This window comes from Scatophagus argus, chromosome 1 (genome assembly GCF_020382885.2).
Source record: "Scatophagus argus isolate fScaArg1 chromosome 1, fScaArg1.pri, whole genome shotgun sequence".
NCBI lineage: Eukaryota > Metazoa > Chordata > Actinopteri > Scatophagidae > Scatophagus > Scatophagus argus.
The window spans coordinates 15,329,122-15,353,421 of NC_058493.1; the positions used below are offsets into that span (position 1 = coordinate 15,329,122).

At 39.3% G+C, this 24,300-nt stretch overlaps 2 protein-coding genes across 4 annotated transcripts; both read right to left on the reverse strand.

Moving 5' to 3' along the window:
- Positions 1-2,840: 2,840 nt before the first annotated feature.
- Positions 2,841-10,339, reverse strand: cmtr2 (cap methyltransferase 2). Of its 3 annotated transcripts, none has more exons than XM_046385821.1 (3): positions 10,261-10,339; positions 6,581-7,840; positions 2,841-6,039 (listed from the first exon to the last, which is right to left on the reverse strand). In XM_046385821.1, the coding sequence occupies exons 2-3, from the start codon at positions 7,829-7,831 to the stop codon at positions 4,987-4,989; spliced, it is 2,304 nt and encodes a 767-aa protein (XP_046241777.1). In that variant the 5' UTR covers positions 7,832-7,840; positions 10,261-10,339; the 3' UTR covers positions 2,841-4,986. The 3 variants fall into 3 exon arrangements, with proteins under 3 accessions (XP_046241777.1, XP_046241796.1, XP_046241787.1); XM_046385840.1 differs by lacking the exon at positions 10,261-10,339 and adding an exon at positions 10,149-10,168; XM_046385831.1 differs by lacking the exon at positions 10,261-10,339 and adding an exon at positions 8,398-9,010.
- A 5,720-nt stretch (positions 10,340-16,059) lies between these two features.
- slc38a8b (solute carrier family 38 member 8b) lies at positions 16,060-22,730 on the reverse strand. Its single transcript, XM_046394175.1, has 10 exons — positions 22,251-22,730; positions 21,154-21,352; positions 19,271-19,427; positions 19,093-19,197; positions 18,915-18,972; positions 18,072-18,186; positions 17,843-17,990; positions 17,563-17,765; positions 17,271-17,322; positions 16,060-16,405 (listed from the first exon to the last, which is right to left on the reverse strand). The coding sequence occupies exons 1-10, from the start codon at positions 22,437-22,439 to the stop codon at positions 16,303-16,305; spliced, it is 1,329 nt and encodes a 442-aa protein (XP_046250131.1). The 5' UTR covers positions 22,440-22,730; the 3' UTR covers positions 16,060-16,302.
- Positions 22,731-24,300: the final 1,570 nt, after the last annotated feature.

Genomic DNA, 24,300 nt, shown 5'->3' on the forward strand with positions numbered 1-24,300 from the left:
CTGAGGTACTTTGCACATTTCCTGCATGTGTTGTGGATATAAACAAAGAGTAGGCCTCTCTTTTTAATAGCAAGTCTTTAATAATAATTTTATGAGGCATTTAAAGCCAATGACTGATCAATGTCGCATCTCCACTTCCTCCCACTGAACAAAAGTGACTCCACATCCTGGATATAAGAGCTGCCATCTTGCGCTGATGAGGGCATTCAGAGCCTGCGCAGTAGCGATTGGGCGGCAGAGCTTCAAGTTCCCACCTCTTCACCCACCTGAACCAATCGCAAGCAGTGCTCAGCTGTCAGTCATGATGTTTCACTCAACATTCAATAACTAATGAAAATCATATCAAACAAAAGACAGAAACCATCTTTGGGAAAAGTTTATTTCATACATCCTAACATTCTCTCACCTTGTTGTTAAGCAGCTATAATTTTTTATCACGCCCCCAATCTTAATTTTGCATTTTAGCATGCTGAAATTAGCTAATTAGCACTTTACATAAATCATAAAATTTCACTCAGTGCTACAAATGTGAACTGCATAGTGGTGCTAAACATTACACACTCAATAGTCATTGTGATACGTCCTCCAGGGAATATGAATGCCTGTAAAGAAACACTGTGTGCAAATCCTTTTAGGACCAGGAAGATGACTCACATTGACTCTCTCTTCTTCCTGTATTGTGGTGCAGGGTGACACAGCATCTGGCAGAACATCTGCTTTGACAATAAAAGTGTCATCCACTGACCACGTAACATGAAGGGAAATGTATTCACTAAAGTAATGAAGCTAATGGAAACAGACGTGTGTGACCTGACAAAGTTTTTTCAGACAGAACTTTGACTCACAGCAATAGTTCACCACTTTGGAAAATATGCTTTCTGTCTGGGAGTTACATGGGAAGATTAAACCCACCCTGAAGTCTGAGAGTTGATGAATCTTCTATTAAAACTCAGCAAGAAAGTGAGAAACAATTCCTTTAATTCTGACACATATGCTAAAAATGAGGTCTCGTGAACATGAATCGGGCAACTAGAAAAGGAGAAACCTGATTAGGTCAGAATCCTGTGGCAATAAGGAGATTAATAGCCAGCACAGGGTGGGAGGGGCAGAGCTGTGCGAAACACCTTGCAAATTTAATTGCAAGAAAGCAGAATAAACAAGAAGTTTAATTGTCATTTTGTTAGGCTGAGGATGTTTTGATGAATGTTCATACTTTATTTCCTGCAAACCCACTTCATTTCTCATCACAGATTAGTGATTGCAGTCACAAAGCGAGACTAACAAGCAAGACAGCTTCTCTTAAAATGAGATCACAGGGAGACAATTGACTGACTGAGCTGAATTCCTCTGCTGAGCACATCCTGCTCTGCGGGGAACATAGCTGCTCTCCTCACAAGTTTATTCCTGCTGCTTTATTTTTGTTGCATAAAGAAAGTTTCATTTCACTCGAGCCATCAACATCTTTTCTCCGCAGACAGCCGAGCAACTGGCGAGTCTCCACTGAGCAGTGACTGTGAAAACCAAAACTCACACACAGATTCAACATTTATATCAGCCAAAACACTGCTGTGGTCCTGCATTCTGTCACATTCATGCCAGCAGCACATTAATGTCAGTATGTATCTAATTATTATTGGCTTTCTTGTCACTATACTTATCATCTGAACAGCTTTAAAAAAGGTCTCTAATATTACGTTTCCTTCCGTGTCAGTGGGTGCCGACTGACACACTAACATTTCATCAACATGTATAGTTTGATACATACAACACATTTTTTCCTTTTCCTAGTGTTGTAGGTCTGCATCCCTTCCATTAAACAATTAAATTAACTTCAGAAAGCTGTTTTGTTGAATAAATCTAAAGTGAACTCATAAGACAGTTATCAAATACAGCAAACTGATCGTTTCACCCGCTGATTACTGGACTGTAATCAGCATCAGCTGCAGAGACACAAATGCTGGTATGCTGATGTGTTCGTGAGTACTTTTGGAGAGGACAGAGAGCAACAGAAGAAGAATGTTGGTCTGAGGACGGATTCAATCCCTGGTGCACAATACAACCCAATCAATCGACTCAGTCACGCACACGCTCTCACACACATAACACCATTATTGCACTGTTTGAGCCAGTCAAACTCTTCCACACCAAACTCATCCAGCCATGTCTTTATGGACTTTGCTTTGTGCACTGGGTCACGGTCATGCTGGAATAGAAAAGGGCCTTCACCAAACTGTTGAAGCATAGCCTTGTCCAAAATGTCTTGGTATGCTGAAGCATTAAGATTTCCCTTCACGGGAACTAAGGGGTCTAATAGCCCCATAAAACACCCGCATTCAATAATAAAAAGGTGTATCTGGATACTTTTGTCTAGATAATGTTCCAGTATTCCAGTATTATCAGTTTTAGAGGCAGGTCGCAGATTTTTATTAGCTTTTATTTTTGTTCTGATCTATACAAAAATCTTTTCTCTGGTAGCACCCTCAGGCCAGCAGTTACATTTCTGTGATAAGAATCCAGGAATTGCTTGTTAAAAGTATGAGATCAATAAAAGTTTTCTCTCGCGCACCTGCATGAGAAGTGCATCTGCCAGTGATCTAAGAATAGCGAAGCTGTCAGTCCAGTTTTCATCTATCTCTCAGTGGTGTTTTCTACTGTGTAATGAACATTACAGCCTGACAGGACTGCTAGCAAGTGGCCAAATTATAGTTTTGTTTCTGAGACAATATCTGAAGACACTGACTGTTGTGCAGATCCTTGTTTTCCTCATTTTCACAGAATCAGAAGATGTCATGACCTTTGAGCTGCATCAGGGAACAGAAAACTTAAAATGACATGTCGTCTGTCAGTGCACTTGTTTTATCATTTTTGAAAGGCTCTAAAAGAATTAACTCCAAGGTGACATATTAATGTTATAAAAGCATGAACACAAACTACAAATAAACACAAACAGCATATCTTTAGTAGCATATGTACATGTTTCTTTCCTCAACAGCTCCCTTGTTGAAAAGCTCATAAAATAGAAACCATTTTAGTGCAAACAGGCTGTCCTTTCTTTCATATGCGGACAGAAAGTTTTTCTTGCTGGACACCAAAGAGAAAACTTCATCGTCTAACAGCAAGTTGGCTATAAGCTGCACGGTGGCACAAAGACAAAAAGATCCCTAACAACCTGGGATGAAATAATGTGTCTTCAGGGTAAAACTCCAAGGCCTTTATGATGTGGTTTTCAACACAAACCATCTGTGACTGACAGGAGGTTTGGTGCTGAGGGCTGGACTGTTGTTTATTCTGCCTCCCTAAAATCCTGAGTGAATTTTGTCATAGAAGTTCTATTGATCAAATACTGAAAGTAATTTGCACTTTTGTGCACTCCAAGCTTGTACCATCAAATGCTGTTGTTCTGGCCTAAATTTTTCAGAAGTGAAATAACAATAATAAAGATGTTTTTAAGGTGGCTGCACATCTGCATAAATGCCCAGCTTACCAGAGATTTATCAGCATATATGTATATAACTGTCTCACCACTACACAGCCTGAGGACACTGACACCTTTATTTTTAACTCTAAAATGTTAAATGTCCTGTTCAGAATGTTTTTTAAAAAAAGTCCACTATTGTGTAAAACATAAAAATGAAAAAACAAACTTGTATATTAAGTGATTAAAGAACTTGTGATTAAGAAATATTCTTCCATTATTCACATTCATGATAAGTGAATTTGATTGGATATTCTTTTAATGTTGTTATACAAATTTTATTTCCAAATTACTTTGTTGTCGTTGTAAACATGTGACTAAAAAGGCTAAAAGATGAGCGGGTGGTGACATCTCTGACACATGAGTGTTATTGAGAAAATATCAGCAATATAATGAAATAAACTAAAACTAGCATTTTGAAAAAAAAAACTGACATGAAAAATTATTGTCTCATAAAGTACAGATGGTATAAATTACAAAAAATTACTAATAATATAATAATGACTTTATGATAATGAGTTTTAATCATTTTCTTACATTATTTCACTAATTACTGTTTATGCATTTTCCACAATTAACTGATGTGATTAATTGTTTCAGAATTATTTATTCAATATTTAACTAATTTGAGATCAACACATATTTTTGGCCCAATTTTTTAATAAGCAAATGCAAATGCATCTATAACAACATACTTGATCTGCCTCAAATTTCCAGGCTTAATCTGCAGGCTTATTCTTATTTTCAATTTATCTTCATCTCGCCAAGTATATGATGGGAGACACTTCTATCATGACAATGATCCATGAATTATAAAAAAACACATGCCAGATGCATGCTGTTGAACAGGTAATTCTTATCACTTAGTAGACAACATATACACCGATACTGATAGATCTGTGTTAAGATAAACCAATGTTTCTATTGGGCTCTAAATCTGTTCCATCACTCTCCCTATTGCTTTCTTTGGTCGTTTTACATCCTAAATTCATATTACTATTTCCAATAGCATGCCAGTTGAAAAGACAGAGATGCACAAAACTTTGCCTACATGACATCATCCTTCAGAGGTCAGTAATTTTAATTTCTAAAACAGTCCCACAAGTCCCAGAAGTTCCTTAATAAATAACAGCATTGATAGGGCAGTGTGATGAATATAGCAGTAAGTTTAATACAATCTCTTCTGATTAGCTTCATCATTAGACTAAAAATACAAAACATCAGTCTGTTTTCAGGACTGTTGCATATGTGTCAAAAGTTGTATAAATGCTTTTGGGTCTCCAGAGGAAGCAGAATAAAGTCTGACAAATCATCAGTGTCTTTATAATTGTCCATTGTGAGTCAGATGGTGTTTTGGAGTGCCATGCTAAATCAGTGGGTGACTCTTTCAATGCTAAAAATTGATTCAGTCACTAACTGCAGAAAGCTCATGTAGCTGAACCTTGCTGCTGATTCAGCAAGAATAAAACGGTCTGTAACATAATGACAGAGTCACAGCTCACTGAACTGCACTATGACTGCATGAGTAAATGGAGCTTCTGTTGCATGATCTCGGAGTTCATGGTCCACAGGAACTCAGTCAGTCCTCCAGTGAGCACTTCCTCCATAGGGACAAACTGCAGCACCTGTCTGTCGCTACCAGACAGGAAATCTTTACCCGAGCCCTCCCCTCCTCTTAACTGACCCATGCAGTTACGGACATCAGTGAGAACAGGGAGTATTCGAGCAGCAGCTTCAGGGCTGAAGCCCGCACACACAAGCACTGTCCCTACAACGCCTGACGGGGGCGGACACCTGAATGTGACTGAGTGAAAACAGACATGTAGGCAGAGCACAACAGCTGCTGTGACACGGGTGAGGGCAGAAAACACAGGCAGCAGCAGGGCATCCCCAGAGTTCAGGGTCTGCAGGGAGAACACAACACAGCCTAAGAGCTGTTCCTGATACAGCGGCTCCCCGTCGTGCAGCGTGAGGCAGCCTCTTTGAGGAAATGAAGGCTCTGCAGAAAATGTCAAGACTAAATTCCCAAATTGGCTTTCACAGGCACCCCACACTGAGCGGCTGCCGAACACCAGACACTGCCTCTTCTTTTGGTTCCCATCTCTGTCAGCCGTGAAGTCACAAAGACCTGCAACATCGGACATTATGGAGGCAGTGCAAACCACATGGCAAGAGCCACAGGGAGGTACACAAGTCCAGTCTACTGCTGTGTCCTTCAGGGCCTCATTCAACTGATTTAACAATCCTCCTTCACAGAAGGGAGAGTTTATCACAGCAGGTAGTGCAGCGCCGATGATAACATACCATGAATCCACCAGACAGGTGGACAGGGGTCCTTCCAGCATGCAGCCTCTCCCACCGGTCTCAGTGCTGTGTCTCTGTATCCAGGTAGCATGGCAACCCCTCTCAACGCGCTCCCTCCAGCTCAGGGTCTGCAATTCCCTCCGCTCGTTGAAGGAGCCTGTTTGCTTCTTCTGTCCCAAAGGTCGACCCGCTGAGACGCTGCAGCAGGCGGGATTCACCGTGTTGCGAGAGATCCATCGACTCCGGGGAAGGAAGCTCACCTACGACAGAGAAACCTCATCAAGTTAAATCTTTTTTTTTTTTTTTTTTCACAAACCAATGTTGGATTTAAAATCAGCACAAACATAATTTAACTTGTCTTGGTTTCACATTATTATAAATTGAATACATTTTCAGCTTTTTGGACTATTTGTCAGATTAAAGATCCTAATAATAATTTTCAGCCTGCCAGGACAGCAAAAGAGTCCTTTTCAGCCTGGTGTTAAGTTACTCGTTCAAACTTTTCCAGGTCTCATGTCTGTCCAAAATTTTGTGTGGACCTGAGAACAACCACGATTTCCCTCTGAGGATAAAGTGTAAACAATGAAAATACAACAAATCACTGACATGGTGTTTGTGCCTCTTCATTTAATAACATTTTGATCAACCGTTGTGGCCACTAAGCAATATGATGAGATGGCTCTAGTACAGCTACCGAATGCACCTGTAGGTGAAAGTGTTTTGTCAGCTGCTCTTTCAAAGGTCAAGAATGAACTCTGAAGCCTGACTGCATACCAACTTCATGGTCTGCAGACATCCTACCTGGAAGCGCTGCAGGTACTCCTGAGCCGTGCAGTCTCTGATGTGGTCGAGCCGCTGCCTCTGCTCTGCGCTCATTCCTTCAAACAGTCGCAGGTTTTCCGTGATCGTCTCTACCTGCAGCGTGTGGAAGTACAAGCACACCTCTTCGTGCTGTCGCTGAAATGACTGCGGGACATGTGAGTTGGGGAAAAGTGCCTCTCGGTCAGCCAGATGTGGTCCATAGTTACGAATCAGTTTGGAGAGCAGAGGCCTCACGGCCTCCTTGGCCTCATAGTTCAGACATACGACATAAACCTCTGAGTTGCCGGCCTTGCTGGTGGAGGGTTTGAAGACGTTGACAGAGCGGAAGCAGCAGTTGAGCAGGTAGAGCAAACAGATGGAGGAGTGCTCATACAGGGTGAACATTTTCAGTACAAAGGACCCACCGGGGCTCAGGAGCAGCAGTGCAGCTGTGGCCTCACAGTAATGCAGTGACGCCACCAGCGCCTCCTGCTCATCAGGGTTCTCCTGACAATCAAAACTACCATCTGCTGTCACCAGGTCAACTCGACGCATGTTTGCCACAAATGCCTGCAGCTCCAGCAAATGCTTCTGGATCATGATGTTGCCCGTGTTATCTGAGCCAAAGAACCACCAGGGAAGTGTGTTAGCAATTAACCGGTCATCTGCAATCGTTGTGCTCCCACCGTTAGCCTCGTGGTAAGGGTTGAGCGTGTTGGCGGCCCAGCTCCAGTCACAGTAGCGTGTGGACTCACTGGTTTTGATGTAGTGGTTCAGAGCAGTTATAAAGGCCCCTGGAGCTTCACACAGGTGAATCGTGTTGAGCTCTCCATTTTGAAGAGCCTCCTCTGGAATAAGATCGAAGACTCCCAAGATCTCAAAGAACTTGCACCAGGCCTGAGTGCAGATTTCCGCGTTTGCAGCCGAACGAACGGCAGAGATCACCTTCCCGGCTCTGTTGGTTGAGTTGGTGTGCTGATGCCAGACCTGCACGTTCTTGTCACTGAGCTGGTTCTTTACAGCGTTCAGCGATGCCTTCAGGGCCTGCAGCCGACTGTGTTTCTCCACCGGGTGTCTGAGAGCGACGTTTGGGTCGGGGATGCACCACTCCTCATTGGATGGTTTGACATAGGTTCTAATTTTACTAAAAAGACCATCAATCTCAGTCTGTGTTTCAGGGTCAGATGCCACCATGTTGTTGAAATGCTTCAGCTTACTGACTTTCCTCCTGGTCCCATTGCCCGAGCTCATCCTCTACACCTGTTGTAATAGAAATCCTCAGATTAAAAAGCACATTTGATTTAATCCATCAGCGTTTGTGTGAGCGGCTTACATTTTACAGGTGGAGTCGAGATTTAAAGCAAATCTGCAAACAATACATTTCACAATGAATTAAATGGAGACCAAACTCTGCAACCCTTCATTTTTCTCTACATGCATGAGTGGTGCTGAATTACTAACGTCGACTCACTGTGATGTAGTGCCCTCAGGAAACAGGGCAGACTGTAAATACGCGTCATTACCTCAGCAGACCATGGGGTTATGTATATTATGTATAATTTCCGACTACATTACTACAACCAAGTCTCTTCTAATAAGACTTGAGAATAACAATCCCTAACATATCAACATTTTCACATGATGACTACATGAGTATCCAAGTTCACAGATTTTGTTGTTGTCCTTTGAAAGAATTCTTCAAATATCCCATTTATTCATTCATTTATTTATGAAGTAGGAGACTTTTTTTCTACTACAGTCTTTATAAAAATTTCAAAATCACCAAATTTGGAGATACGTGCATTGCGTTTGTTTACCATGGTGGGGCCAACAACACAGCATCGTCTTCTAATCTACGTATATTCAGGTCATCCTGTGAAGGTACGGTCTTTCACTCAGCGGTGGTGAGCTAAAAATAACAATTCATGTAATTATTGAGCAATTTGTAATTCATGACACTAAATAAATTTACAGTCAGAATCGAATTAACCCAAGAGCTAATCCTCTACTCATGTGCACATGATTTAGATGACAACACTGGGCAGGAGAATGCATTTCTGGGTCATTTCTTGATTAGACTGTAGTGACTCAGTGATGAATGACAATATATGGAAGCTAGCATACAGAATGGCAGCACATTCATCAATTATTCCTCATAAATCATACTTATAAGCACTGCTTGTATGTATGAAAGTCATCTGCTCTGGGCTGATTGTGAACATTTCAGCTGCTGATAAAAGAAAAACAGCCAGATGTTAATGTTTTATCCATACAAGAGATTAAAGAAGGTGATAGAGAACTGAAACAAGTTTTACATTGCTAATTAATTATTCATGATCGTAATTAGGTTTGAATTTATCATCTCAGATGCTTTGTTGGAATCTTTATGACCAGCTCTTACTGTAGTCGAACTAAAGAAGCTCAGAACAAGCTTAAAGTAAAAAACAAATGAACATTAGTTATATGCTTGCCAGCTATGTCCTGAAATAATTAGTTGGCAGAAAACTAATCAAACTATTGAATAATTAATTATTGGTTTGAAATGACTTGCCAAATAGCTATCTCTTGCAGGAAGAAAACAGCAAAAACATCTAGTTAGTTTCTGTCAACAGCAGCTGAGCCCTTCAACACAGCAGATGATTTTAAATGTGAAGTGTTTGTAATTTCATGTTACTCTCAGGTGTTTTTATATGTTATATATACACAAATGTATATGTGTGTATGTGTATTTCAAAAATTTCCCAGAGGATTATCAAAGTTGTGTTTTATCTAGAAGACGACATCTTGGGATAGGTACTTGTGGGGATCATCCTTATCCTTCTTGTCTGCAAGCAGTTGATGCAAAAAATAATCAATAATCAAAATATATTAAATAGAAATTAAGTCTAAGTGTTTATTCCATTCAGTCACAAGATCCTCTCCGGTATGTCTAAAAATGTATATAAAACACTATATTTCTGATTTGGTATATAATAAATGAAGTAAAATAAAGGAAGTGGAGAAGAAGGTATGATATTGGTTTACAATGCAGTGGAGCAGAAGCATAAAGGAGTATAAAAGGGAAATATTCAAGTATAGTGCCGACGCACTCACGTAAATGCACTTGGTAACCACAGACTGATGGTCGTACGTATATGACAGATTCAAACAACTTTCGACAGCAAAGGGATGAATAAAGAAAAAGATATCCTGGCAACAATGTGAACCGGTCTGCTTTCCTCCTAACTTAGATAAATCATGTGTGACATGTGCAAAGTAGGTCATATCCCATACGGTAGCCTACTACCTGCAGTGTGTAGCCAAAACTTTCTGCAATCTCAAAATCTGAAATAAAATTACTAATGAGAGGCACTTATGTACTCTACGTCTGCGTTCAGACACACAACAGCCTTAATTTGGTGGCATATTGGGTTATAAAGACCGTAGTATGATAAATATTTGCGAAAAACAAACTGTGCAACACAAAGTTTATCCTGAGCCGAGACTGAACGGGAAGCTTCCCACAGCACAGTGCTAACGACCGAGTTGTGCTTCCTAAAACTCGTAAAGACTTCGTTTGCTGACACACTGTGCTGGTTGGAGGCTCTCAGAAACACGTATCTGTCCCGATAAACAGTCTCAAGAACGGTCCTTCGACAAGAGACATTGGAACAACCCGTAAACACTGAACAGAAACTCACCGGACTGTAGCTCACGTCGGGGAGCGGAATCACGCTTCACGTGACTCGGAACAACATTGCGCATGCGTGATGAGGGCGTGGCTTAATTTAAAGGAGTATATTACTTTGTTGAAATTGAAAAAAATGTATAAATATGACAGTGGAGATAAAGTTGCAGAGAGATTAAAACAGGGTCCAAATAACTTACTGTTTACTTCTACCTAAACCTAATTTAAGCTTGAAGGTTAATTTTTATATTTTTATTTAGCCTTTCATAAGCATATTATTATTCGGCATTGTTAATCATTTTATATTAATTAATTGTATATTTAAATTCATCTGTTTGATGACTATGTGAGAAAATTGTAATTGTAAATTGTGAAAAAGTGCGTTTGGGTGTGGGAGACTGAATTGGAAATTTCAATAAATACATACACAAGTAAGAGATCCCAATGTATTGGCCTGTTGTCTTGTAAAATGTAAAACAACTAGCCTGTATTTTCTCCATGAAATGTTCTTTGTGGCTTAGTTTATTTACTGTTTTGTAGTTTCTTTAACATAGAACTCTGAAAACTACAATCTGATTGCGCATACGTGGTTAATGCTGCATGATAACAATTCTAATGCAGGATTTTTTGACAAATGGCCATGCATAGACCAAAGCAAGATAATGACTGTGTAGATCAAAGTATTCTGAATTTCAGTTTATGGGTGAATTCACAAGAGTTTGAGTGTCTGAATGAACTAAGTGATTCTCTCTTCTGCGGGATATGCTTGTGTGTGCATATTTCCATCCAGATTATCCACGGTGAACTGATCTGTGTCATCATGTTATATAATTATTAGAGCTCTTTAGAGTGTGGGTGAGCTGATGAAAACTGACATTTGAAATATCGTCTTTCAGTGCCACATTTGAATGTGGTTTACATCATGTTTGCCTCTCTGCGTTCACTTTTCTCCCCTGCCAATATGCAATACTTCACATAGACTGGTTCAGGTTTTAATAAGAAATATGTGACTAAGTAAAAACAGGACACTCACAGAGGGGCTCTCATTCATAAATAATGGACCTTTGGGATATCCAGGTACAATTAGGATTTCCAAAAGTGATTGGTGTAAACACTTTGTCGTCTGATTTAGTGCTTGTAACAGTGACGACTCTTGTAATATTAATGTGTACACTGTGGAGTTACCCTTCTATTTATGTCTTAATGTCCCTTCAGTACTGTTCAAATGCAGTACTTCAGACAGTGACAGGTGGAGGAAGGCAGTCGATGCAATCAGGTATTTCAAGAGGAGATGGAATAGCTTATGTTGGAAATGCTGGTGAGAGTTACAAAGTCTAAAAACACAAATGATGTAAAGATCTTGACGTAATGACTTGTGAAGGTAAACAAAATAATCAAAACTCTTGTTTCTTATCATATACTTTCATTATATTCAGAATACATACTCGACATGCTGTAAATCTTGGCTCTGAAAGTGAACGATGGATATTGTGACTACATTTAGAAAATAAGTAAAACATAATTATGTTTCAAAATCAGGGCTACAAAGTGCTTCACAATTAGAAGATAAAAACTATTAAAATCAAAGACAAGCAATAATTGTAAGTAAGAACAAACTGAAGGCAAGAAGTATCTGATATGAATGTCTTTGTAAATAAAAATATTTTAGAAAATATTTAGATTCTTACGAACATATTCACGGCTGATCTGATCATATTACTTGAACAAATGTTCAGCACTGCTTAGTTGTTGAATTCTCAATACATAAATGTTTCTGCTTCGTTTAGAGGACAAGGAAGTTTATGGTATTCAAATCAAATACAACAGCATAGTGTAGGTCTATACATCATAAATGATATTAAAGAGATTGGAGTTTTAAAGGTCATGTGTGACTCTGAAAAAAAATTAAATGTGCTGTGTAAATAGGAAGAGAGACGGACTGCATCCAAACTCTGTGGTACATTATTCCTAAAGGGCAGCCACTCTTGAGCTCCCTCCAGCATTCAGCTCACTCAGGTCTCCACTAACAAACTAACTGCATGACTCAGCCAGTAACACTGTGCTGTTAGAGCTCCCTGTATACTGAAACACAAGCAGAACTGTAATACAGACATGTCCGTCAAGCTGATTTAAATTACTAACCCACCCACTGTTTGGTGTACCAATCTCAGTATTCGAATGAAACCTCTTCTGCCCGTTTTTGATGAAACAGATAGAATAAGCTGGAGCTGACTTGGTGCTCGGACTTTGGAGGAAATCTTATCTCCAAACAGTCTTAACTTCCCTATAGGACAAAGAATTATCAGAAACTCTTGTGCTTCTGTGCATTTGGTAATTCCTTCTCTGCAACCAAAAGCTCTAATAACTCAAAGACTACAGAAGAAAAAGCAACATTACCAATTAGCAACAATCACCTTGTAGCTCGGTTTTCTGTCAAATCCTCAGGAAAAGTTTCCTGGGTGTTATAGTATTTTCACCAGCTAGTTGCTGACTTTGTCTGCCATTTGGTGTGCAAGTTAACAAACTGCTGGTCTATCAGAGTCAAACTTGAATTACTTGAAATACATCCTTGAATTGTGACGCCAAATGACAGGAGTGGGGTTTTTTTGTCATGATAGCAGTTTCGTGAGTCTTTCCATTGGTTAGTCAACCACTTTGGTCCGGACAGAAAGGTGTCAGCATCTACTTGATGGATTATGTTTGTGATATCCTGGCACCACCAAAGACCCAAAATATTGAAGTGATTACATCAAACAATATACTGAATCCTATTAACAGAAATGCATTTCAGTTTCACCTGTTACAACCTGGAACATTCATGTGTTTTCTGAGCATCTCTGTTAATTGTAGCTACAACAAACAGCAAACATTCAAAAAGACTTTTTACATTTAGGAAAAGCCAAATGTTTCATTGTGGTATGCCTATTTTCATTATCAGAAGGCTTTTTTTTTTTTAACCAGACAGATGTGAATACTGCAGTAATTACTATGATGCTCTTATTGGAAGGAGAGATAAAGAAAAGTGGGAGAATGAAATCCAGTTGTACATGGTAGGGAGAACAAATTTATTATGCAGTCTTACAGTCACTTTCCATTCTTCATTGTTATTCATAACATTGTGTGCGAATACGATGACAGGACTGAATGGTGAATTTAATTAGTCAAATTTCTGGTGCTTTGTAGATCTCACCATCCTATTATGTTTCAGCTGGTATAGTCTCATTGTTTGTTTGTATGACTTTCCCCCTTTGTTTTGAAAAATTATGTTTTCAAAAGAAACAATTATATCAGAGTGACTGATAATATATATTTCACAAAAATATTTCCAATTTCAGTTCTCAATTTCATAACCAGTTCACACTGGTTATCATCTAATCTATCAGATATGACCAGAGGTTTCATTATTATAGATTATTATTGTTATTATTGTTTATTTTCAAGGAAAATTATATATTAGTGAGGAAAAACATTAACACTCTTTTAGTATCACAAACAGATAATAATGTAATCCTGATCTGATGCACTCACACAAGGTGGCAGAGGCCTCTCCTTCACCTGAGCTCATTGCCACTGCAGCGATTATCCCACCGAGTTCAGCCTTGAGGTCAAAGATCTGCTGTCACCCCTTCAATAAAGGCCTGAGAAGCAAAGTGATGGATGCATGTTATCTCCATCGTGATGATCTCAGCCTGCTGGTCATAACCTTGATACATAGAAAATAAGGTCGTACACATACAAGCACTAAACTACATTGTACATGTATTCTACACTGTCACAGCACTGGTACAGTAACATCCCTCTTGGTATGCAGGCAGACAGTCAAAGAGCTGACGGTGATCTGCAAATTAAACTGGAGCAAAACAGGATTTTTACTCCCATTCTGAACACAAAAGGTATGCAGATTTCAATCAGCATGACCGTGAGACAAACCACACACACACACACACAGAGAGAGAGAGAGAGAGAGAGAGAGAGAGAGAGAGAAACAGACATAATATCCACTCATCCCTTTTCAGTCAGGAATGTTTCTGTTGCTCTTATCAGGAACAGTTAACATTTAAAAGGCATTTTGCTAGAAATTGCCATTTCATTAATTAGCACTGCAAGAAGCATACATTACAAGTCACCCTTCAATAACAAAGTAGCTACAGGGGACAGCATAATAATGAGTACTGGAAATAATTTTTCAGAGGCAGAGTAAAATTAAAAGATAATATAATGAAGACGATAATGGATGATTTTTAGCCACGCTACTGCCTCTGGGGATCAGGGTGTTGGCTGGTCCACGTTTTTGGTCCAGACTGAAATATCTCAACAACTATATCATCTATAACAATGGTTATCACATCTCAAAGGATAAATCCCCTGCAAGATGAATTGTAATAACTAACCAGTCTTTTTTTTTCTTCTATTCATTGGTTTATGATCAAATACCTGCAAAACTACAGACATTCCCTTAAGTCCCAGCTGTACTTTGTGTTCAACGCTAATTTGCAAATGTTAGCATGCCAGTAGGCTAAGTTACAATCATTAACACAGTGATTATACTGCTAAATATCACCACACTGTTCACATGCTAGCATGCTAATCTTAGCGTTTAGCTCAAACCACTGTTCCTTCATGCAACATCAAGTAGATGCTAGCATGAATGTACACTCTTAATTTTTTGGCTGATATGAAGCAAAACACTGGCCGTTGTGAAGACATAACTGAGACAGGTTGGCCATTTTTTCATTTTTGAAGGCAGAAAACTAGATTAAACAGACAGATAACAGAGGTGCTGAGATCTTTCTAACTAGCTGCTAGCTGCACGGTTGTTGTGCATCCCAGGACTGATGCTTTTACAAATCTCTGGGCCAGTTTGCAGTGACTGCAACTATAGGATTAACAGGGTTGTTTGTTTCCCCTGCGTTTGTAGAATTAGCAACTTGGCCAGAAGGTTGAAATATAATCCCATGGGCAAAAGTAGAGTAGGCCTATAATATGTTTTCCCTGACGGAGAGTCGGGCAGCACAAGGTGATATAGGGGCTACTCAAGTGTTGATAAGGAGTCCCTGTGTGTTTCTATATGGTCTATGTTTGAATGGGGTTCGTATTGTGTGTGTGTTTGTGTGTTCTCACAGACAAGTAGGCTATGTGAAGTTAGGCTGATATGTAAGCAGAGCCCTCCAGGCACACAGCCCATACGGCACCCATTTTCTGGATTTACCGTAAAACATTACTCACTTGTACACTGGCACACTGTGCATGCTCACAAGCAGTATGCCATAACTCCTTTAAGCTTGAAGTCAATAAACAATAAACAGTGCTATTCAGCATACTTCAACCATCCATCTCTGCTCAATGAAAGCTGTAGATTGTATGATTCAGGCCATCTGGAGGTCAGTGGAGAGAGAAAATGCAGTGGAAAGATAAGAATCGTGTACTTCAAATAAAAGAGAATCCTTATACCATTCACTCACATTATCATCTAATGTAAACATGTATTCCAAGGTCATAAAACCCATCAGTTTGCATTAAAAAAGAATATTGTCTCATCTCATGTAGTTGATTTAACACTGCACTATCTTGTCAAAATGATCCCCGGGACTATAAAAACAATGATAACAACTGTCTTTTCTCTTATCTGTGTTGCCAGTATGCACTTCCACACATGTATGAAGTGACTTTGCAGATAAATAAATAAATAATGCTTCAGTAGTCCAATACTGCCATCTAGCAGTGTTTTCAAGTATAAATGAAGATACAAAGACAGTGCTGTGATTTCTCCTTTAATATACTGTATTATTGGCATACAGATACATACATAAAACATAAACATGCACATACTTAACAATTAAAAACCTAAAAATGCATTTTGACATTTTTCTCTTTGACAAATTGTCATCACACACAAGGAAATATTTTACTTTCTCACAGAATAAATATATTTTATATCCAGGTCATGGGTGACCTTGATAAGAAACACAACTAAAGACCACCTTTAAAAATCTCACTTTGTGTTGTGCAAGTCACAGTGAAGAAGCTGCTGCAGATAGTAGCGATGATGTGAAATTCAGAATTTGTGGAAAAGCTCCATGACGGCAATAGTTGTGCTCTGTCCAAAGATGAAGGCTCCAACTACAATGGTTATGACTCCCCATACTGTTAAAATCAACCTGCAGAGGAGAAAAATCAGCAACATCAAGAGAAGGACCAGTAACAGCAAGTTATGAGACAACATTACAAATCTTTTGTTTGACAGAAATTAATAATCATTCATCATAATTTCTTATATTCAAATATGCTAGCTTCATAACACAGTGGATCAAATCTGCTATCTACCCACAGAGGCCTGAATTTCTTTAAATCATTTCACTTCACATTTCTGTCCTTCTTGGGGGACAATGCAAGCTACAGGCTTAAAAAAAAAAAATCTGTGGACTGATAACTAGCATCGTTTTTTAAAAAGTTGCAGGATGTGACTAAAAGCATATTTTTAAATAATTTGGTACAATTTATGAGGAAAATAGCCTCATAAATGCATGAAAGGAAATAACCATTTAAACCCAAGTAAACATGAACATATATAATAATTATATATATTATATACTAATTTAATATCTGCAATCACATCTGAATCATGCTGTCAAGACCTTAAAATAAACAACAACAACAACAAATTAGCTAATTTTCCAACAACCTGATGAGTAGCCGTCTTCAGTAACTTTATGAGTCAACAGCATTACAAAAACAGGCAGGTTTTTTTGTTCCCTGGAAAACAGATTCATGTCTGTTGTCATCAGTGCAACTTGCAGGGCATTTCTGTATTTGGTTGTGCTGTGTGTTTCACTGCATATGCTGTCAGACTGACGAAGATGAAGATGTTTCCTTTATTTGCTCTCTAATGATAATTTTCCCTGTAATTACTACCAATTATGTAGTTTTTCGGGAAATTACTTGTACATCAGGAAATAATTCTGAAATTATGGATCTGTGAAATAAAGTGTTACCAAAAAAGATCATTAAAAATTACACACTCACCTGACTCTTGGGGTCACAGGTTCAGTTTGCATTGTGAACACTAAGCAAAGACCTGCCACACACAAACACACACCAAACTGCCAGGGTCACATCACTGAGCCAAGTGCATTACTATTCATCAAAATTTTCTTTATAGCACCTCGCACACAGGTTAGTCCAAATCAAAGTGATTGACAGGTGACTAACAAGCTCATAATAAATGGATATACACCATGTATGACTATGAAGCCATGTCCATACATTACAAACACAGATATATATACACATATAAAAGTTAAAGTTGTTTTCATACCTGGAAAAATAAAGATGAAGAAGGCGCTGATTCCTCCGATGACACTAATGACCTGACCCATGTCGGGGACAAACATGGCAATGAGAAGAGTGATGGTGATCCAGATGATGGTGAGAACGACTCTGCAGCGACTCTCAAACGAGTGAGTGACTATTCCTCGACGACGTCTTTGAAAACGCAGCATCAAGTTGAGGATGACAGATCTGTCACGTGCACAGAGATGACGTGTTAGGTGCTAAAACATAAACTCAAACAACAGATCAGCTCTGGCATCTCTCACCTGCCCAGAAGAAGAATAATAGGATAGATGGTGATAATTGATATTCCAAAAAGTAATCTGGAAATGATCATGACCACATCATTCCCTGGATATGACATCAAAATATCTGAAGCTACTACTCGTCCGAACGTCATGAAGCCGTACACGCCTGGAGATGGAGAGAGCGGACATGATTAGCGGCTGTCCTCTGAGCACATAACGCACTGTAGTAGTTTAGAGGTGAACTCACCAGTTAGAGTGTAAATGAGTAAACAGAAAAACATGGAGAGCACAGAGATGACCACCCAGTGGATGAGCTTCTGGTTCTCCATGCTGCTGTAGATTGCTATACAGGCTTCATGGCACTGCAAACACACACACAGGCACAACAGTTGTTGTGTTTGAGATCAACTTTGGGAGACTGGAGAGAGTGACTTTGTTGTTTTCGTGCTGTATTTCCTACTTAGGTATTCTAAATCATGCCTGTTTAGAGGTCATCATTTTTTCAATCTGGTATTAAACATCTGGTAGTAACGACTTCATAAGAGGAAGGAGGAGTTTTCTGATGGCTTAGTGTTATAAGTTGGGATGGGGGGTATCCATACAGTATATTATAACAGGAATACTGGGAAGTGAGCAAATATCTGTGACTCTACTTGCATTCGGGCAAAAATCACCACATACAGCTGGAAATAAAACTATTATCTTGTGCTCCATATGCTTAAATATGTGCTGTTCTCGGTTGGTTGGTGAGCCTACATTTCTTTGTCTTTGTCTCCTGTCTGTAGTCAGTCACACTGACTACAATTAGACATTACTAGTGTAAAATATGATACTGTACTGTAATACCTGCTTCTAAAAAAGGCATAAAAAACACTTTTTTTTAATTAAAAATCCGCACACAGTGCAGGCACAGAAAAACTCACTGAACACATTCCAGTACATTTATAATAACATCCATATCTGTGCAGGTTTGACTTGAAAATCTAACTGTAGATTTGTTGGTTTTTTTGTAACGACACTTTTGAAACTATCAGATGTGGATATCATAATTTTATTTTTTTTTAAATTTTATTGGTTTTGTCAACTTTACCTGGAAGCCAAAGCAAATGGTCGGAACAACACTGAACATTGAAGCCCATGAACTGACACTGGAAAACACACAAGACACACACATTTACTGATGCACACAAAACAACAGTTGTATAAAATAAAGATGAGAAGCCAAAACACAATACACACATGCCTCCATTAAAAACAGTGTTACAGACCCTTGGCTGTGCTCTGGAGTTATTATAACAGCGTGGCTCTCCATCAGGTAATATTTGACAATCACTGCCACACACAGATACGTAGCAGCCAGCGTCCCCAACACACTGATATGAGGAGAGAACAGTTAAATCACATGAAAACTGGACGTCATTCTGACAACAGATAAGTGCAGCCTACCTTGTGTATTTCTGGATGCCGATTTCTTTTGGGATGGACAGAGGTAGGATGATGACAAGGCACATGACGAAGAGGGCAAATCGCTGGTCGGTGTACCAGTGGTATGGCATGTCTCCCTCACTGGACCCAGTCATCGTCTCGTATAAAGAAATACACACTGGAGAAGAACAAAGCAGAGTTGAAAAGAACATTAATGACCTGCTGAATATAAAGGAATCAGCATACAGGATGACAACACAGAACAACATGACTCCCACAAGGTCACCTGCATTTAGAAAAGGTTTATCCACATTTTGCATTCTAGTAATGTGAATTGTGATTTTTTTTTAATGGCGACATAAATGCCTTGTTGTTGGTGGATGAACATGAAGGATAATGTTTAAATCATTTCATCCTTGAACATATCTCGCTAAGTGCTCCATATGCACGCATGTCCGTGCAGAACTGATCAAACGGACTTTTTGGGGAGGGCAGGAGTGTTTGTAAATCCAATCAAATACTCTGTTTAAAATTGGAACAGAGCAAAAACATTAACGGGATTTGAAGGGTTTCAGTTGGACAAAATGACAAAGAGGAAAAATGAAAAAATGGTTGCGTTACTGCGGCCCGTCACATGTTCATCCTGATGCAAGCTAGAATGAAAATTAAAGTGCGGATGAATTGTGTTCCGAAAGAGATTAATTTTTTGATATGGGAAATGGCTGCTGACTACAAATTTAGTCTGGTACCTTGATAACATTAAAACATTCAAACATTGCAGAAACCAATGCTGAGTGCAAACAGGGAAGAGATCCATGATGAATAACTGCTGGTGCAATCAGTCACGAACTAAATAAGGATGCACGGCATCCTTACTTCTGATGGGAACTCTGTGAGCCTGTCGTATTACGTGTTATATGTTGTGCTAACATCAAACTGTAATAACATAGTGAGTTATTGGCATGTTTTGTGAAAGTTATTGTTACATTTGCTCCTCTAGAATACAAGCATGAATATCTTGATCCCATAAAGGTTGATTAGTGTCCATGTGGACAACAAGTTTAGGGACCATGCTGCCAGCTGAGAGATCTTTCACAATGTGACACAGAAGTTAAAGTAAGTAACAAAATGTAATATTTGGATAAGATGCACAGGTTTTGATAATGTAATCCTCAAACCTATCAAAGCTTTAGTTAGTGTTTTCCTCGCCTCCTGGTTCAGGGTGCCTGCCAGGGTCACTGAGTTGTTTCAGACTTAAGATATTTTCAGTACCACATAATTCAATTAAAAACCTGTTTAATGGTCACACCAAGTATGAATGTACTACAGAAAACCCGTGGGACATCATTGTTTCTCATTATATCCAATAGAATAATTACAAATAATATAATTAATCAAATTAATGCAACCTTGTTCTGTATAAGCAATATGAAATGGGTAAAAAATTAACTAATTAAAAAGTACTAATTCTGCATTTTTTTTAATTAAGAGAAAACTGTTTTGATAAAATGTTTTGCAGTCCAAGTGGACATGTTGGAACCCCTAAAGGTAGGTGAGATTAATTCTTCATTTTCTTTTTCTAATTAGTTATTTAATCCAGCGGTGAGAGAGATACAACAAAGTTGAAATGGAACCAGTGCCATTGCAGTTTATGGTCGATGTCTTAACCCAGGCAGGTCACATATGAGCAACTGTTACTGTGACACCGCCGATGATTTTTGGCTGTGCCCTGCAGTTATTACAGCTGTATGATTATATTTCAAGTAATATGTGAGAAATGTAAAGCAGCCAGCATGACCAACACACTCACAGGAAGAGGAAACAAAGATTTTTATCATTTCACTGATGCTGATATTTTGGTGAATAAAATCATGATGATGAAAATAGCTTAATTGAGCACTTACATTTCTCCAGCTGGTCCTGCACCACCACCAGGAAGGCAACACAGATCATGAAGAGGTTGAAGCAGAAGCAGACTTCACAGAGTTGACCCACAGCTCGTCCACACACCTCACGCACCACGTCCTGATATGTCTTCTGTCTGCTCACCGATGAGGCGTAGCCAAGGATCACCAAACCACTGATGAGGAAAACCAGAGAAACCTGCACAGACACCAAGATTTAATTTGATCTCTATCCACGCACAATGGACAAACACACCACGAATGGAGTTTTAGACAAAGGGGGAACAGGTACATCAACTTGCTGACATTTTGTATCTTTTTTTGTGATATTTCTTAGCCAAAACTGTGCTGTTATACCTGTTGAAAATTGCACCTGAATTTCAGGACTTGGTTCATACTTGGGATGAAGAATGGCAAATAATGTTTTTCTATAGCCACAACTAACCATTATTTTCAGAAAATAGTGAAAGAAAAACTTATTCAAATCACCTGTAAAATCCTTCAGTTTGCTTAACATTTGCATGAAGCAGGAAAAGTTTAAACTTCACAGAAAAAAACCCAGACGGCCTATGAAAGGACTTGATTTGGGATAAAGAGCAAACAAAATGTGATTAAGACATTGAACTGTCTGAACTCTGCTCTTGTATCATTTCCATTCCTGGAAACCCCGTGTGGAAATCCATCCATAACACACACACACAGACACTCTCACACAGACACACTCGCACATAAATATTTTCTGTGGCAGTCAGTAGATGCAGTGAACTGAAAGTTCAGGTCCTCACCTAAACTGGAAGCTTCATTAGAGCTCACCTGTGAAAAAGATGTGCCTTTTTCACACCAGGGAGAGACCCGGGAGCGGTGAGTCTATACATGCTCAGTCTACAGGATAACAAAAAACTGAGCCCACGGAAGAACATCAAGATATTTAAAGATGCAAGTCAATAAAGTAAAGGCATTGAAGTTAAATGTGCTTAATCATTCCATTAAAGTATTAAAAACATTGAACAGAGCATTTTATGAGCCTTAAACATGCCGTGTGAACATTGTTAAAACAACAGCAGTTAGTGAATCTTGCAGGTGTTAGATGTCCTCACCAGCTCCACGCTGATGGCGGTGGTCACTCCCCCCGCCTTTTGAAAGGCCCAGGGGAAGTTGAGCAGTCCGGCTCCCAGCGCAGACTTCAGCATGATGAACACCGCGCCGAACGAGCCGAGCCGCGGCGGGTCCGCATGAGACGCGGACCGGGCCAGCAGGCTGATGCTCTCCCGGGCCAGTTCCTCCATGATCCCGAATCAGCTCCTGAGCTCGACCCACAACACCGGCAAGAAGAGCTTTGACTTGACAAACTGTTCCACAGTGGTTCAAACCAGCGCTTGGTTAATTCCCCTGAGTGTGTGTAGAAGTGAGTGTCAGTCTAAACCATATGATTATATAGCCCACACCCACGCGCCCACACGACTCATGTGGTCTAATGGGGCATTTTGACTATTAAACATTTCACTCAGAAGTGATACATTTGTCACTAAAGTGAGTATGTTTGCTTGTGTTCCCCGAACCCTCCCTCTCTCTCTCTCTCTCTCTCTCTCTCCCCCTCTTCCTCTTGTTTTTGCTTTTCAGGTTTGTCTTTGTCTGTTTTATATTTATAGTACTTGTGCTCAGGCTCAGACAGAAGGTAAGATGAGTTGGGACAAGTGCGAGTTCCTCTTAGTAAGGGCTCCAGACTGCTGTGCACCTTGTTGCTCCCGCTCTCTTTGTAGTTTCAACTGTGGTTCTGTGCTGACATAGCACTTGTCCCAGTGTTTACACTGAGGTCATGTCATTGAACACATATTCGTTTAAGAATATGCAACAAGTAAGTGCAAAACTGAGATAATAAAGTGCCTTTTACCACCTGTTGCCAGGTGGTGGAGCAGCGAGTGGGACGAGGGTCTTTGTTTATGTCAGGTGTGTTGTCAGTGATATTATGCAGGCCTACAGCATCTTTACACCATCTCTTCTGTTTCTTTCAATGTTATTTATAGACTCAAATCACATAAACATACATTTTGTTTACAGTCTGTATAACATAAGATGTTCTCTGTTGTTAGACCCTTTAATCAGATTATTACTTACTGGATATTTCATTAATGTACGTTAGTGTATACTACATGTTTATTTCACGTAGGTACAGAATCAGTTGGTGTGCAGATTACCGCAGCTGTATCTTTTGTTTAAAATAAAACAAAGTCACATGCATCACACAGTACAATCCACAACACATGAAATGCATAATCCCAGCCATGTTTTATGCTACACACCATCTGTCATAGTGAGTGGGTTAAAATCTCATGAATATTGTTCTACATCTCGCTGACTTTCAGCTGGCAGGAATAAAAAAAAAACTTTTGACAAAATTTTTTTGACAGTGTGAGGGCTTTGCAGCACCTCAGAAAGAGTTCATGGTGATGTTGAAGATTTTCTCAAGTGAAATGCAGGACAAAAAGAGATTAGAGCAAGGAGGCTCGCCAAGATAAACTAAGACTTACTTAGTTTATCCTCCAGGGATGTTGTGCTTTCAGAAATATCTCAGGAGCTTATTCATAGAAGTAGAGAAAAGGGACCTTTCAATTTCTACTGAAGTGAAAACAGGATACTGATGATGATCTTTATATTTTATTGCAAAAGAATGTTGAAGTGATGGAAGATTTAAAGAACAGAAGAACAGTTTTTTAGTGAAATTTTAAATTTGCTTTCCAAAAAAGTTGGGTGCCAGGGTTTTCAGAACCCTCCACAAGTGTCCCAGTCTTTTGTTGCCACTGCCCCAGCGTGTGTGAAAAGTGTTGTTGGCATCAGATTCAGAATAAGCATATATTTACAAAAAAATGATATAAATATTAAATATATTGTCTTTGTACATTTTTCAGTTGAGTTTATGTCAAAAAGCATTGGCAAATGATCGCATTCTGTTTTATTTACGAGTCCTCACTTGTTTGGAATCTGCGTCATGCAACATGTAGAAAAACTATTTACTATTTGCTTAATTTGATTATCCCTCCTGGTCGATATAATCATACTGAAGCTCAGTCAGATTTAGATCCCCTCTCTGTCCAGTCACGTTTTGTGCAGACTGTCTGCAGCATGAAAAATCAGCTGTCAAAGCCAAAT

Coding starts and splice junctions, on each gene's coding strand:
- cmtr2 (XM_046385821.1), bottom strand. CDS start 7,831: ATGAGCTCGGGCAATGGGACCAGGAGGAAAGTCAGTAAGCTGAAGCAT. Junction 6,040..6,580: donor AGTACCTGCAGCGCTTCCAG/GTAGGATGTCTG, acceptor TCTCTGTCGTAG/GTGAGCTTCCTTCCCCGGAG.
- slc38a8b (XM_046394175.1), bottom strand. CDS start 22,439: ATGGAGGAACTGGCCCGGGAGAGCATCAGCCTGCTGGCCCGGTCCGCG. Junction 17,766..17,842: donor ATTATTCTTCTTCTGGGCAG/GTGAGAGATGCC, acceptor TGCACGTGACAG/ATCTGTCATCCTCAACTTGA. Junction 16,406..17,270: donor CCTGTGACCCCAAGAGTCAG/GTGAGTGTGTAA, acceptor TCTCCTCTGCAG/GTTGATTTTAACAGTATGGG.